The sequence below is a fragment of the Mustelus asterias genome, chromosome 19 (assembly GCF_964213995.1).
Source record: "Mustelus asterias chromosome 19, sMusAst1.hap1.1, whole genome shotgun sequence".
Lineage (NCBI taxonomy): Eukaryota > Metazoa > Chordata > Chondrichthyes > Carcharhiniformes > Triakidae > Mustelus > Mustelus asterias.
The window spans coordinates 85295862-85312909 of NC_135819.1; the positions used below are offsets into that span (position 1 = coordinate 85295862).

General features: G+C 45.3%; 1 protein-coding gene across 1 annotated transcript in view; it reads left to right on the forward strand.

Annotated features, from left to right (window-relative positions):
• The window catches only part of LOC144507517 (protein piccolo-like), a 351797-nt gene that overhangs the window by 97373 nt on the left and 237376 nt on the right, over window positions 1-17048 (forward strand). The window contains exon 7 of the mRNA XM_078234644.1: window positions 1417-1542. Coding sequence (XP_078090770.1) covers window positions 1417-1542 — 126 coding nt within the window. The remainder of the gene's footprint in view (window positions 1-1416; window positions 1543-17048) is intronic.

Consider the following 17048-nt stretch of genomic DNA (forward strand, 5'->3'; position numbering starts at 1 on the left):
TTTCTCCCTGAGAGGTCCGATTTTTTCCCTGACAACCCTTTTGTTCCTAACCTATGAATAAAATGCCTTGGAATTCTCCTTAATCCTGTCTGCCAAGGACATTTCGTGACCCCTTTTTGCCCTTCTAATTCCCCGTTTGAGTTCTTTCCTACTTTCTTTGTACTCCTCCAGAGCTCCCTCCGTTTTTAGCTGCCTGGACCTAACATACGCCTCTCTTTTCTTTTTGACCAGTCCCTCAATTTCCCTCGTTATCCACGGTTCTCAAATCCTACCCTTACTATCCTTTTTTACAGGCACATGCCTGTCCTGTAGCCCTAACAACTGTTCCTTAAAAGACTCCCACATGCCAGATGTGGATTTTCCCTCAAACAGCCTCTCCCAATCAAGAGCTGCCAATTTCTGCCTAATCCCACTAAAGTTAGCCTTCCCCCAATCCAACACCTTACCCTTGGGACACCACTCATCCTTTTCCATCACTATCCTAAAGCTAACAGAATTGTGGTCACTATTTGCCACATGTTCCCCTACCGAAACTTTGCAGACCTGACCGGGCTCATTCCCCAGTACTAATCGGTCCAGTATAGCCCCCTCTCTAGTCGGGCTATCTACATATTGTTCCAAAGAACCCTCCTGTACGCATTTTACAAATTCCTCCCCTGGTCGCCTCATTACAAATTCCTCTGGTCGCCTCATTACAGGAAGGATGTGGAAGCCATAGAAAGGGTGCAGAGGAGATTTACAAGGATGTTGCCTGGGTTGGGGAGCATGCCTTATGAGGATAGGTTGAGTGAGCTCGGCCTTTTCTCCTTAGAGAGACGAAGGATGAGGTGTGACCTGATAGAGGTGTATAAGATGTTGAGAGGTATTGATCGCGTGGATAGTCAGAGGCTTTTTCCCAGGGCTGAAATGGTTGCCACAAGAGGACACAGGTTTAAGGTGCTGGGGAGTAGGTACAGAGGAGATGTCAGGGGTAAGTTTTTCACTCAGAGGGTGGTGGGTGCGTGGAATGGGCTGCCAGCAATGGTAGGGGAGGCGGATTCGATAGGGTCTTTTAAGAGACCTTTAGGTAAGTACATGGAACTTAGTAAGAAAGAGGGTTATAGGTAAGTCTCGTAATCGCTAAGGTAGGGACATGTTCGACACAACTTTGTGGGCTAAAGGGCCTGTATTGTGCTGTAGTTTTTCTATGTTCTATGTTCTAAAATCAGCTGTCTCTACTCTGGCCAGGAGTCAAAGGTCTCTTGGATTTGACCTGCGGACTGTAGCCACAGAAGCGTTGCTTTATTCACTGTGTAAACTAAGGGTGTTGGTGGCAGGAGACTGGCCTCAGTGAGATTATTGCTTCTTTTGAAAAGTGTGATCACAAAACATTTAAATTTCCTCATTGTTAACATATATTGTTTATTGTTATACCAGGAAATGGATTAGGAATCAGGATTATTGGTGGGAAAGAGATTCCAGGACGAAATGGAGAAATTGGTGCTTATGTGGCCAAGATCTTTCCTGGCGGAACTGCAGAGCAGACAGGCAATCTCACCGAAGGTAAATAAAATTTTCCCAATTCTAGCGACAAACCTTTAATGCAGCAGCTCAAGATCTGGCAGGATGCTTGTACCCATATCATGGCTTTTCCTTTGTCTAGTCAAAGATCTTTTAACTCTGATATAGAGGGTGGGATCTTACAGCCTCGCTCGACCCGAGACTGGAAAATTCCGCCGGTGGACAATGGAGCTTCTCCTTGTCCGCCCCTCGCCCACTCCGATTCCCACGGTGAGTGGGGAGGAAGAATTTCAGCGAATATTTCTGGATTTGGGTTTGGTTTAATCTGCTTCATTGTTTTGTTGCACTGAAGCATCCTTTACCATCAGGAAGACAATATAAACACCACTATTGTCTCAATAGGTGTATTACCCACCTTCTCTGTTGTTACGTTGTGTTTGATTCCAAGGGGAAGTTTACTGCGGAAGGAGCTGTGCTTAATGCAGTAAACTTCGGCTTGAATTTTGAAATGCTGAGGTCAGTATGCGCTGAAAGGTCACAGTCCCAGAAGGCATCTTGTCCAGGACAGTGTAGAATTTTGAACATTCAGGTAGAGGGGAGGGAATGGGGGACCCATTAACTAACAGTCCATGGAGCTCCTTCAGGAACATAATAATGAGCTGGGGTTGTTGGGACTGCAATTTGCAAAATGGATTCCAGCTAAGCCAAATGAGGCAAATTATTGCAAAGTCGTTGGGTTCAAACCAGGAAGAGCTAAAAATATGTTTGTATTTGATGGAAAATCTCTGCCTGATTATTCTCATGTTGACCCTGTGGGGAGCTGCCCGCTTCTCCTGGCTGTCACTTGCCTTCGATGCTGACGTCAGGCAGGCAGTTCCTAACCTTCTGGAGATGTTCCTGTCACTAATTAGATTCCAAGCTTGCTTTTGTTCCAATTAGGGCACTTGTATTTAAAAACAGCATCATGAGGGTGAGATAGTTGAGATGCAGGGTCAGAACTCAGACTTTTTGTTTTATTCATTCATGAGATGTATGCATCACTGGTAGGCCAGAATATATTGGCCATCCCAAGTCGCTCTTCAGGAGGTGGTGGTGAGCTGCTTTCGAGAACCCCTGCAGTCCCCGAGGTGTAGGTACACCCACAGTGCTGTTTGGGAGGGAATTTCAGGATTTCGACTCAGTGACAGTGACAGGAACGGCGATATATTTCCAAGTCAGGATGGTGAGTGACTTGGAGTAGAATTTTCAGGTCGTGGTGTTCCCAGGTATCTGCTGCTCTTGTTCTTCAAGATGTTGTGGTCATGAATTTGGAAGTTGCATCTCAGGAAAGTTCCTGCAGTGCATCTTGTAGAAGGTACACATGGCTGCCACAGTTGGTTGGTGGTAGAGGGGGTGGATGTTTGTGGAATCAAGCGGGCTGTTTTTCCCAGGTGGTGTTGAGATTCTTGAAGATTGTTAGAGCTGCACTCATTCAGGCAAGTACAGAATATACCAAGACACTCCTAACCTGGGCCTTGTGGATGGTGGACAGTCTTTGGGGCGGGGGGTCAGAAGTTGAGTTACTTACCGCAGGATTCCTCACCTTTGACCTGATCTGGTAAACACAATGGGCCCTTTTTTTCCATTTTGATTCGAAGTGCCGGGCGGACTTGAAACTGGGAGTGTTTCAGATCCGACTTTTAGATCCGTTCTCAGGCACCCCCATACGCACTCTGCCTGAAAAAATATCAGGTTGCATAAGCTGTGGGCGGGGCTTAACATGCCCAAAACCCTGCAGTTCCAATCGGAGCATCCAAATGCGCATGCGCAGAGATAAAAAGATAGAATGTGGCTCCCCTGCCACATCGCTCCCTCCTCCCCCCACCACTGATCTCAGGCAAAGTGGCAGCGGACACCACCCCCCCCCCCCCCCACCCCCCCCACCCCCACCCCACCGATCTGAAGCAGAGAGCCGTGGGACGCTAGGCACTTACCTCCTCACTAACTGGAGCACCCGAATCGGACATTTGTGGAACATGTCTGTTTTGCGCCGATTCTGGATGGGCGAATGCGGTAGTAAAGGCGGAAGTGCTGGTAAGGTTGGGCGTGCAGCTCATTCAGTCAATTTAAATGCATGCAAATGCACTACTCGCCTCACGCCCGACTTTACCAAGTTTCCACGCCTGACAACGGGGTGCAACTTGATGGTAAAATTGGGCCCAATATTTATATGGCTTGTCCAATTCAGCTTCTGGTCATTATTAACCCCCAGGATGTTGATAATTGGGGATTCAGCAAAGCAAATGTGATTGAATGTCAAGGGGTGATGGCCTAGTTGTATTATTGCTGGATTATTAATCCAGAAACAGCTAATGGTCTGGGGACCCAGGATCGAATCCCGCCACAGCAGATGGTGGAATTTGAACTTAATGAAAAGAAAATCTGGAATTAAGAACCTAGTGATAACCATGAAACCATTGTCGATTGTCTGAAAAACCCATCTGGTTCATTAATGTCCTTTAGGGAAGGAAATCTGCTGTCCTTACCCGGTCTGGCCTACATGTAACTCCAGAGCCACAGCAATGTGGTTGACTCTCAACTGTCGTCTGAACTGGCCTAGCAAGCCACTCAGTTCAGGGGCAATTATGGATGGGCAATAAATGCTGATGTGGAGATGCCAGCGTTGGACTGGGGTAAACACAGTAAGGGTTTTAACAACACCAGGTTAAAGTCCAACAGGTTTATTTGGTAGCAAATGCCAAAATGGCATTTGCTACCAAATAAACCTGTTGGACTTTAACCTGGTGTTGTTAAAACTTTTACAATAATTGCTGGCCAGCCAACGAGGCTCAGGTCCCACAAATAAAAAATAATCAGGCCCTGGGCCCCACTTTGAAAATCTGGCTCTTTATCACAAGAGTAAATAGTAAAAAGAATCTAGAATATCACAGGAAAAGTTCCTTTATAAAGAAATTACATTTATCATTGGTAAAAACATACTCTAAATAAAAACATTCACCTAAAGGTAATGTTATTGAAATAATCAAAACTTATGGTTTTTTTAAAATAATTTTTTAAATAATCAAAGCTTATGTTTTTTTTAACAGCTAACTTCTGTTTCCGCAAATTAGAAATTCTGTGACCAATGTCTTGATGAAACTGCGTAGTGAACAATTAATTCAATCAATCTTTCATAGTCCCTTTCCAAACAGAACTTGAGTCTTGTTGAAAAAAGAGACAGGTTGTCAAAGATTTTCATTTTGCACTCATCAAGACAGATGCAAGAATACCAAGTTTCAAAGAGAGCAATTCATACTGCATGAGAAAAAGGGTGCTGATTGGTTGGCAAATGCACTCTGAGGCATTGCAATGAGGAATCCTTCAGGGAACAGTTATTTCACAAGCTTTTGTTCAATTACAAAACAGGTAAGTCAACCCTGGTTAAGCCAGTGCAATGAAGAATGTACCAGGGAATAGTCGTTGCCTAAGTTTTTGTTTACTTGAAAAAGCACAGTGACTGGACAATTTCCTTTTGCCTGCAGAGGATCCAGCTCTGCATGTGAACATATGCAGCTTCTTGATACCAAAATAGAGTGTATCAAAACTATCCTGTTGGATATTGACTCCGCCAATCAGGTCATTTCTCATTGTATGCTGCACAAGCTCATGAATGGGTCTAAGGCAGGCACCGATGCATGAAAGATCCTGACCTGTCCACCTAATCCCACTTGCCAGCATTTGGTAACCAGCAGAACAGATAAAGGGGAACGAGTAGATGTAATATACTTGGATTTCTAAAAGCATTTGATAAGGTGCCGCACAAAAGGATACTTAATAAGATAAGAGTCCATGGTGTTGGGTGACAAATATTGGCATGGATAGAGGATTGGAAAACTGATAACGGGGTGGCACGATAGCACAGTGGTTAGCACTGCTGCTTCACAGCTCCAGGGACCTGGGTTTGATTCCCTGCTTGGGTCACCGTCTGTGTGGAGTTTGCACATTCTCCTTGTGTCTGCGTGGGTTTCCTCCGGGTGCTCTGGTTTCCTCCCACAGTCCAAAGATGTGCGGGTTAGGTTGATTGGCCATGCTAAAATTGCTCCTTAGTCTCCTGAGATGCATAGATTAGAGGGAATAGCGGCTAAAATGAGTAGGGATCTGGGGGTAGGGCCTGGGTGGGATTGTGGTCGGTGCAGACCCGATGGGACAAATGGCCTCTTTCTGCACTGTAGGGATTCTATGATTGATTCTATTCTATGATTGATAGAAGGCTGAGAGTCGTGATAAGAGGGACATTTTCAGGCAACCTGTAACTAGTGGAATGTCAGAGGGTCCAGCGCTGGTTCCACACTTACTTAGAATATATATTAATGACTTGGATGAGGAAGTGAATGTACTATTGACAGGTTTGCGGATGACACACAGATAGGTGGGAAGGCAAGTGGTGAGGATGTCACAAGTCTGCGGAAGGATATAGACTGGCCTTCATCAGTCAGAGCATTGAGTATAGAAGTTGGGAAGTTGTGTTGCAGTTGTACAGGAAGTTGGTGAGGTCATGCCTGGAGTATTGTGTTCTGTTTTGGTCACCTTACTATAGGAAAATGTCATTAAACTGGAGAGAATGCAGAAGAGATTTACAAGGATGTTGCCAAGACTCAAGGGACTGAATTATAGGGAGAGATTGGACAGGCTAGGACTTTTTTCTTTGGAGTGTAGAAGACTGAGGGGTGATCTTATAGAGGTGTATCAGATCACGAGAGGCATGGATAAGGTGGATTCATTCAGTCTTTTCCCAGGGTTGGGGAATCGAGAACGAGAGGGTATAAGTTTAAGTTAAGAGGGGAAAGAATTAATGGGAACCTGAGGAGCAACATTTTTATACAGAGGGTGGTACGTGTGTGGAATGAGCTGCCGGAGGAAGTGGTTGAGGCAGGGACATTGACATTTAAAAGGCATTTGGACAGATACATGGATGCGAAAGGTTAGAGGGATATGGGCCAAATGCAGACAAATTGGTTAGCTTACATGGGTATTTTGATCGGCATGGACCATTTTGGGCTGAAGGCCCTGTCTTCGTGCTGTAGATTCTATGATTCTAGATAGGTTCAGTGAGTGAATAGGCAAAATCTTGGCAGGTGGAATATAATATAGGAAAATGAAGTGATACACTTTGGTAGGAAGAATAAAGGAGCTGAATATTACTTAAATGGAGAAAGACTGCAGAAAGCTGTAGCACAGAGGGATTTGGGGGTTCTCATGGATAAATCACCAAAAGCTAGCATTCAAGTTCAATAGATAATAGGGAAGGCAAAATGCAACATTGGCCTTTATTTCAAAGGGGATGGACTATAAAAATGGGCAAGTTTTGCTCAAACTATACAAGACACTAGTTAGATAACACCTGGAATGATATGAACTGTTTTGGTCCCCTTATCTAAGGAAAAGTATACTGACATTGGAGGCAGTCCAGAGAAAGTTCATTGGGTTGATCGCGGGAATGGAGGGATTTTCTTATCAAGAGAGATTGACTGGGTTGGGCCTGTACTCATTGGAGTTTAGAAGAATGAGAGGCGACCTTATTGAGACATATCGGATTCTCAGGGGGATTGACAGGGTAGGTGCTGAGAGGCTGTTGCCCCTTGTGGGAGAGTCAAGGATCAGAGGCAGAGTCCCTGAGTAAGGAACATAGAACATAGAACAGTACAGCACAGTACAGGCTCTTCGGCCCTCGATGTTGTGCCGAGCTTTGTCCGAAACCAAGATCAAGCTATCCCACTCCCTATCATTCTGGTGTGCTCCATGTTCCTATCCAATAACCGCTTGAAAGTTCCTAAAGTGTCCGACTCCACTATCACAGCAGGCAGTCCATTCCACACCCCAACCACTCTCTGCGTAAAGAACCTACCTCGGACATCCCTCCTATATCTCCCACCATGAACCTTATAGTTGTGCCCCCCAGTAACAGCTACATCCACCCGAGGAAATAGTCTCTGAACATCCACTCTATCTATCCCCTTCATCATCTTATAAACCTCTATTAAGTCGCCTCTCATCCTCCTCTGCTCTAAAGAGAAAAGCCCTAGCTCCCTCAACCTTTCCTCATAAGACCTACCCTCCAAACCAGGCAGCATCCTGGTAAATCTCCTCTGCACTCTCTCCAATGCTTCCACATCCTTCTTCTAGTGAGGTGACCAGAACTGCACACAATATTCCAAATGTGGTCTCACCGAGGTCCTGTACAGTTGCAGCATAACCCCACGGCTCTTAAACTCAAACCCCCTGTTAATGAACGCTAACACACTATAGGCCTTCTTCACAGCTCTATCTACTTGAGGGGCAACCTTCAGAGATCTGTGGCTATGAACCCCAAGATCTCTCTGTTCCTCCACATTCCTCAGGACCCTGCCGTTGACCCTGTAATCCACATTCAAATTTGTCCTACCAAAATGAATCACCTCGCACTTATCAGGGTTAAACTCCATCTGCCATTTTTCGGCCCAGTTCTGCATCCTACCAATGTCTCTTTGCAGCCTACAACAGTCCTCCACCTCATCCACTATTCCACCAATCTTGGTGTCATCAGCAAATTTACTGACCCACCCTTCAGCCCCCACCTCCAAGTCATTGATAAAAATCACAAATAGCAGAGGACCCAGCACTGATCCCTGTGGTACACCGCTGGTAACTGGTCTCCAGTCTGAAAATTTTCTATCCACCACCACCCTCTGTCTTCTATGAGATAGCCAGTTACTTATCCAATCAACCAAATTTCCCTCTATCCCACACTTCCTTACTTTCTTCATGAGCCGACCATGGGGAACCTTATCAAGCGCCTTACTAAAATCCATGTATACGACATCAACTGTTCTACCTTCATCTACACACTTAGTTACCTCCTCAAAGAACTCAATCAAATTTGAGAGGCAAGACTTACCCTTCAGATTGGGTAGACTGGGGTTGTTCTCCTTGGAAAGACGGAAAATGAGGGGAGATCTAATAGAGGTGTACAAGATTATGAAGGGTATAGATAGGGTGAACAGTGGGAAGCTTTTTCCCAGGTCGGAGGTGACGATCACGAGGGGTCACGGGCTCAAGCTGAGAGGGGCGAAGTATAACTAAGATATCGGAGGGACATTTTTTACACAGAGGGTGGTGGGGGCCTGGAATGCGCTGCCAAGTAGGGTGGTGGAGGCAGGCACGCTGACATCGTTTAAAACTTACCTGGATAGTCACATGAGCAGCCTGGGAATGGAGGGATACAAACGATTGGTCTAGTTGGACCAAGGAGCGGCACAGGCTTGGAGGGCCGAAGGGCCTGTTTCCTGTGCTGTACTGTTCTTTGTTATTTGTTCTTTGTTCTTCACGAATCCGTGTTGACTATCCCAGATTAAGCTGCATCTTTCCAAATGGTCATAAATCCTTTCCCTCAGGACCTTTTCCATTAACTTACCGACCACCGAAGTAAGACTAACCGGCCTATAATTACCAGGGTCATTCCTATTTCCTTTCTTGGACAGAAGAACAACATTCGCCACTCTCCAGTCCTCTGGCACTATCCCCGTGGACTGTGAGGACCCAAAGATCAAAGCCAAAGGCTCTGCAATCTCATCCCTTGCCTCCCAAAGAATCCTAGGATATATCCCATCTGGCCCAGGGGACTTACCAACCCTCAGGTTTTTCAAAATTGCGAATACATCTTCCCTCAGAACATCTACCTCCTCCAGCCTATCGGCCTGTATCACACTCTGATCCTCAAAAACTTGGCCCCTCTCCTTGGTGAACACTGAAGAAAAGTATTCATTCATCGCCTCTCCTATCTCTTCTGACTCCATGCGGAAGTTCCCTCTACTGTCCTTGACCGGCCCTAACCTCGCCCTCATTATTCTTTTATTTCTCACAGAAGAGTAAAAATCCTTGGGGTTTTCCTAGGTCCGACCTGCCAAGGACTTCTCATGCCCCCTCCTAGCTCTCCTAAGCCCTTTTTTTAGTTCATTCCTTGCTACCTTGTACCCCTCAAGCGACCCAACTGAACCTTGTTTTCTCATCCTTACATACGCTTCCTTTTTCCTCTTGACAAGACATTCAACCTCTTTTGTGAACCATGGTTCCCTCACTCAGCCATTTCCTCCCTGCCTGACAGGGACATACCTATCAAGGACACGCAGTATTTGTTCCTTGAACAAGCTCCACTTTTCATTTGTGCCTTTCCCTGACAGTTTCTGTTCCCATCTTATGCTCCCTAATTCTTGCCTAATCGCATCATAATTACCCCTCCCCCGATTATAAACCTTGCCCTGCCGTGTGGCCTTATCCCTCTCCATTGCAATAATGAAAGACACCGAATTGTGGTCACTATCTCCAAAGTGCTCTCCCACAAACAAATCTAACATTCGCCCGGTTCATTACCCAGTACCAAGTCCAATGTGGCCCCCCCAACTCTTGTCAGCCTATCCACATATTGTGTCAGGAAACCCCCCCTGCACACACTGTACAAAAACTACCCCATCCGCACTATTCGACCTATAAAAGTTCCAATCAATATTTGGAAAATTAAAGTCACCCATGCCAACTACCCTGTGACCTCCACACCTATCCATAATCTGCTTTGCAATTTCTTCCTCCACATCTCTATTACTATTTGGGGGCCTATAGAAAACTCTTAACAACGTGACCGCTCCTTTCCTATTTCTAACTTCAGCCCATATTACCTCAGTTGGCAGATCCCCCTCGAACTGCCTTTCTGCAGCCGTTAAACTATCCTTGATTAACAATGCTACTCCTCCACCTCTTTTACCACCTTCCCTACTCTTATTGAAACATCTATACCCCGGAACTTCTAACAACCATTCCTGTCCCTGTTCTAACCATGTCTCCGTAATGGCCACAACATTGTAGTCCCAAGTACCAATCCACACTCCAAGTTCACCTACCTTATTCCGGATGCTCCTTGCATTGAAGTAGACACACTTCAACCCACCTTCCTGTCTGCCAGTACATTCCTGCGACCTTGATACCCTCCTCAGTACCTCACTACACTCAACACTGGCTTCTGGACTACAGCTCGTTTTCCCATCCCCCTGACAAATTAGTTTAAACCCCCCCGAAGAGCCGTAGCAAATTTCCCTCCCAGGATATTGGTGCCCCTCTGGTTCAGGTGCAAACCGTCCTGTTTGTACAGGTCCCACCTTCCCCAGAATGTGCTCCAATTATCTATGTAACTGAAACCCTCCCTCCTACACCATCCTGCAGCCACGTGTTTATCTGCACTCTCTCCCTGTTCCTCAACTCACTATCACGTGGCACCGGCAACAAATCAGAAATGACAACATGGTTTGTCCTGGCTCTCAGCTTCCACCTGAGCTCCCTAAATTCCTGTTTTAAATCCCCGTCCCTTCTCTTACCTATGTTGTTGGTACCGATGTGTACCACGACTTGTGAGTGTTCCCCCTCTCCCTTAAGGATCCTGAAAACACGGTCCGAGACGTCACGGGCCCTGGCACCTGGGAACCAACATACCATCCGTGAGTCTCTTTCGCTCCCACAGAACCTCCTATCTGTCCCTGTAACTATCGAGTCCCCAATAACTATTGCTCTCCTGCTCTCCCCCCTTCCTTCTGAGCCACAGGGACGGGCTCAGTGCTGGAGATCCGGTCACCATGGCTTACCACTGGAGGGTCGTCCCCCTCAACAGTATCCAAAGCGGTATACTTGTTGCCGAGCGGAATGACCATAGGGGATCCCTGTACTGACTGCTTCCTCCCAGCCCCTCTCACCGTCACCCATCTATCTTCATTCTTCGGAGTAACTACATCCCCGAAGCTTCTATCTATGACCACTTCTGCCTCCTGAATGATCCGAAGTTCATCCAGCTCCAGCTCCAGTTCCCTAACGCGATTTTTGAGGAGCTTGAGATGGGTGTACTTCCCACAGGTGAAATCAGCAGGGACACTGACGGCGTCCCTCACCTCAAACATTCTGCAGGAGGAACATTGCACTGCCTTCCCTGCCATCCCCTCCAGATAACTTGCAGATAAAACAAGAACAAGAAAGAAAGAGCTTACCTGACTCACCCTCTTTAGGTTAGAGGAGGTCGAAGGGTGAGGGACACTTCAAGTGTAGTGTCTCGGGTTTAGGAACCGCCCAACTTATATACAGGTAAAAATAAAACACTTAACCAGCAACCACTGCGAACTGCAGTATAAAAGCAAACTACAAACCGTCCCAGAACTCCCCACGGCCAACTTCCGGTTTCCTGCTGCTCTGAAAAATAAAGTAAGTTAGTTTTATACTCACAGTTACGCTCAGCTCTGCCCTCCGACCGCTCCCTGCAGACTAGGCCGCGGATCCCCAAGGTAAGTTAGTTTTATACTCACAGTTACACTTAAGGAGTTGCCCATTGAAGACCGAGATGAGGAAGAATTTCTTCTCCCAGACAGTTGTGAATCTGTGGAATTGTTTACCGCAGAGGGCTGTAGAGGCTGGGTTGTTAAGTATGTTGAAGACTGAGACAGATTTTTAATTAGTAAGGGAATTATCGGTTATGGGAATAAGGCATTAAGTTGAGTTGAAGATTATTATAGTGAATCCATCATGACCTCATTGAATGGCAGAGCAGAACCAATGGGCTGAATAGTCTACTTCTACTATTATGGCTTATGGTCTTAAGTTAGCCACTTCACACTGCTACAACATAATAGAAGTGGTGCTCTCCATGAACAGGATGCTGCCATCAACTCAAAAAGATGTTATGCCTACCACACAAAAGAGAAAGATGATTTGTGAATTTCAAGACAGGTACGAAGCCAGGTACATAGTCCATACATCCCAATGAATGGTGGATCATATCAAACATCACATCCCTTCAGGTATTCACAATGACCGCACTCCATCAGTCCATGCTCGCAACATTTAGAACATAGTGTTCAACACTAGATGTGATTCCATGATTGGACAGCAGCACCTACTGAACTATTTCAAGTGCGCCAGGAAGTATGCTACTAACCAGTTTACATTGACCAGTTAGGATCACAATGTCAGGATCAGGGTTACACTGTAAATATTATTTACATTCATCTACTGCGCCTCGTCTTCAGGCAAAAGGGATTTGTCACCTTTACAATTAAACAAGAGCCTGTGGGGAGGGTAGGGGGGAGAGGTGGATTGGGGGGGGTGGGGCATTGCCTTGAACAATAAGAGTTGACTTGCCTTTTTTGTGTTTAAACAACATCTTGGGGTAGACTTGTTCCCTGATGGATTCCACAAGGCAGTGCTTCCACCAATCAAAGTGTACTTGCCAATCAATCAGTTTTACCCTTTTCTCAGCAATATAAATTGTTATTCCCTTTGAAATTTGGTAACATTGTGTCTGTTGTTATGAGTGCAAGATACAAAACTTCAACAGTCGAATAGCCAATGTTGTTCCCTTGTTTAAGAAAGGAAGCAGGGATGATCCAGGAAATTATAGGCCAGTGAGCCTGACATCAGTGGTGGGGAAGTTTTTGGGGAAGATACTGAGGGACAGGATATATGCATTTGGAAGAAAATGGACTAGTTTGATTTGATTTGCCTTGATTTGATTTATTATTGTCACATGTATTAATATACAGTGAAAAGTATTGTTTCTTGTGTGCTGTACAGACAAAGCAGTTGGTGACAGGTAACATGGTTTTGTACAGGGAAGATCATGTCTCACCAACTTGGTTGAGTTTTCTGAGAGGTGACAAAGCTAATTGATGAAGGAAGCGTTGTGGATGTAGTTTATACGGACTTTAGTAAGGTGTTTAAGAACGTCCCACGTGGCAGACTGGTACAAAAACTAAAATCACAAGGAATTCAGGATGGGCTAGATGGATACAGAACTGGCTTGGTTATAGAAGTGGAGATGCCGGCGTTGGACTGGGGTAAATACAGTAAGAGTTTTAACAACACCAGGTTAAAGTCCAACAGGTTTATTTGGTAGCAAATACCATTATTTATGGTATTTGCTACCAAATTATTATTAATGGTATTTGCTACCAAATAAACCTGTTGGACTTTAACCTGGTGTTGTTAAAACTCTTACTTGGTTATAGAAGACAGAGAGTAATGGTGGAAGGGTGTTTTTCAGAATGGAGATCTGTAGTTAGTGGTGTTCCGCAGGGATTAGTGCTGGGACCTCTGTTCTTTTCAGTATATATAAATGATCTGCAGGAAAACGTGGGTGGTCTGATTAGTAAGTGGATGGATGACACAAAGATTGGTGGAGTTGCCGATAGTGTCAAGGATTGCCAGAGGATACAACAGGATATAGATAGATTGGAGACTTGGGCACAGAAATGGCAGATGGAGTTTAATTCGGACAAATGCGAGGTGTTGCATTTTAGAGGATCAAATTTAGGTGTGAATTATCCTGTAAATGGCAGAACCCTTAGGAATATTAACATACAGAGGGATCTGGGCGTGCAGGTCCATAGTTTCCTAAAAATGGCAACACGGGTGGCCAGGGTAGACTAGGAACAAGGAATTAGACAAGCTGCAAAAAAAATAGTTTTGGATTGGGGGAAAGCAGATTTGAATAAAATAAGACAGGATCTGGCCAAGATAGACTGGGAACAGCTACTAATGGGAAAATCTACAGGAGAGCAGTGGCGGGCATTCAAAAAGGAAATGGGGAGGGTACAAGTCCAACATGTTCCCTCCAGGGTAATAGGTAGGAATAACAAGCCCAGAGAACCATGGATGACCAGAGATATTCAGGATAAAATGAGAAGGAAAAGAAAGGCTTTTAAAAAGTACAAGGGGAGCAAATCAGTGGAGGCATTAGTGAGGTATAGAAAGTGCAGAGTGGAGCTTAGGAAAGCAATTCGGAATGCAAAGATCAGATATGGTAATGGTTAATGGTAGGGCGTTGGGGAGAGTTACAGAACAAAGAGATCTGGGGGTACATGTTCATAGCTCCTTGAAGGTGGAGAGTGGTGAAGAAGGTATTCGGCATGCTTGGTTTCATCGGTCAGAACACTGAATACAGGAGTTGGGACGTCTTGTTGAAGTTGTACAAGACATTGGTAAGGCCACACTTGGAATACTGTGTGCAATTCTGGTCACCCTATTATAGAAAGGATATTATTAAACTAGAAAGAGTGCAGAAAAGATTTACTAGGATGCTACCGGGATTTGATGGATTGAGTTATAAGGAGAGGCTGAATAGACTGGGACTTTTTTCTCTGGAGCGTAGGAGGCTGAGGGGTGACCTTATAGAGGTCTATGAAATAATGAGGGGCATAGACAAGGTAGATAGCCAATATCTTTTCCCAAAGGTGGAGGAGTCTAAAACTAGAGGGCATAGGTTTAAGGTGAGGGGGGGAGAGATACAAAAGTGTCCAGAGGGGCAATTGTTTCACACAGAGGGTGGTGAGTGTCTGGAACAAGCTGCCAGAGGTAAAAGTAGAGGCGGGTACAATTTTATCTTTTAAAAAGCATTTAGATAGTTACATGGGTACGATGCGTATAGAGGGATATGGGCCAAATGCGGGCAATTGGGATTAGTTTAGGGGTTTTGAAAAAAAATAAGGGCGGCATGGACAAGTTGGGCCGAAGTACTTGTTTCCATGCTGTAAACCTCTATGACTCTATATGAGGAAGCTCTGGCTGTTAAAAAGTAGGAAAAATCTCAAGATATTCTGTAAGTATATCAATGGGAAGAGAATAACCAGGGAAAGAGGAGGGCCTATTAGGGACCAAGGGGGCAACCTGTGGGTGGAGCCACAGATTTAGCTCCTCCCATTAATCACCTGACTCTGTCCCTGCCAATCAACATAATCAAACTCACATGACCCTGCTTACCTAGTCTAAAATCCCAGGAGAACGTCAATAAACAAAAGGTCCATTAACTCTGCAAAGTTAACTAAATCAGCTATTACCCTGCATTCTTAGCATCTGCTCCTAGTTTCATAGAATCATAGAAACCCTACAGTGCAGAAGGAGGCCATTCGGCCCATCGAGTCTGCACCGACCACAATCCCACCCAGGCCTGACCCCCACGTATTTTACCCGCTAATCCCAGGACTCTAAGGGGCAATTTTTTTAACCTGGCCAATCAACCTAACCCGCACATCTTTGGACTGTGGGAGGAAACCGGAGCACCCGGGGGAAACCCACGCAGACACGAGGAGAATGTGCAAACTCCACACAGACAGTGACCCGAGCCGGGAATCGAACCCGGGACCCTGGAGCTGTGAAGCAGCAGTGCTAACCACTGTGCTACCGTGCCGCCCTCTATGTTTCTGCTTCTATGTTTCCATTGGTTTCCTTTCCAATGATTTTGAGTCTCTTTCTTTCTTTCTGATGTTTCCATGGTCCATCTCAATTCTATAGATCAAGGTTTGGAGCTCTTTCTGTTTCTCTGCCTTCATTCTGTTGATTTCGTATCCACACCCTCTCCCCAGGTGTAACACTTTCCAGTCTCCTGCTTTGTGTCTGAAGTTGAAATGAGGAGTTTGACTGTCTCCTTGCTGCTCAGGCTTTTGAGTTTTCTCACAACCGTCTGAGGTAACGATAGGTTGTAGCGTTTGTTATCAAGCTGAGAGTTGTGGTCACACTTGTCTTCCTGTCAATAGTTCTGATATGAGAACCTGTTTTTTAGAGGCGAGATTCTATAGTTATGAAGTGCTAAAGTTAATAGCTACATTCTTTTTTATCAATTCCTTGATGGTTCGGATTCCTCTTCCTGCTTCTCCATTCGACGGGATATTTAGCTGAACTAATCCCGTCTATTAAACCATACTCCTGCGCTGTTATGGAAGAACTCATGAACAAACTGAGTCTTTTGTCTGACATCACAACATCCAGAACACCGCCAATCACAAAGATTCTTCCTTGTGATGTAATGACTGACCCTGTTGCCGTGTTATGTAGGCAACGCTGGGGGTGTGCAATAACAATACCTGTCGTATCCTCCAACAACGCTATGCATGTACACTAATAACAAATGTGTGTACACTAACAGCATTGTGGGTGTACAGGAACAATACTGGGGGATTACACTAACAATACTGGGCATCTACACTAACAACACTGTGGGTGGAATTTTCCGGCTGTGCTCGCCCCAAGGCCAGAAATTCCCGTCCGAGGTCAATGGACCTTTGTGTGGTCTGGCCCCGCTCGCTACTATTCCCATGGCGGGCGGGATGGCAGAATTCTGCCCTGTGTGTTAACAGCACTGAGGTTAAATACTCACAACACTGGGGTGTACACGGACAGCACTGTGGGGGTGCACTAACAACACTGCAGGTGTAAACTAACAGACTGGGGGTCTACACTAACAGCACTGGGCTGTACACTAACAGTACTGGGGGAATACACTGGGTGTATGCTAACAAAACTAGGGGTGTACATACACACTGATGACATTGGGGGTATACACAAATGACACTGGGCATATACACTAACAGCACTTTGGGTATAGACTAACAACACTGGAGATGTACATAAACAGCACAGTGGGTGTACACTAAGAACACTGTGAATGAACACTAATAACAATAAAGACATACACTAACAATACTGGAGGTGTACATTAACAACACAGTGCG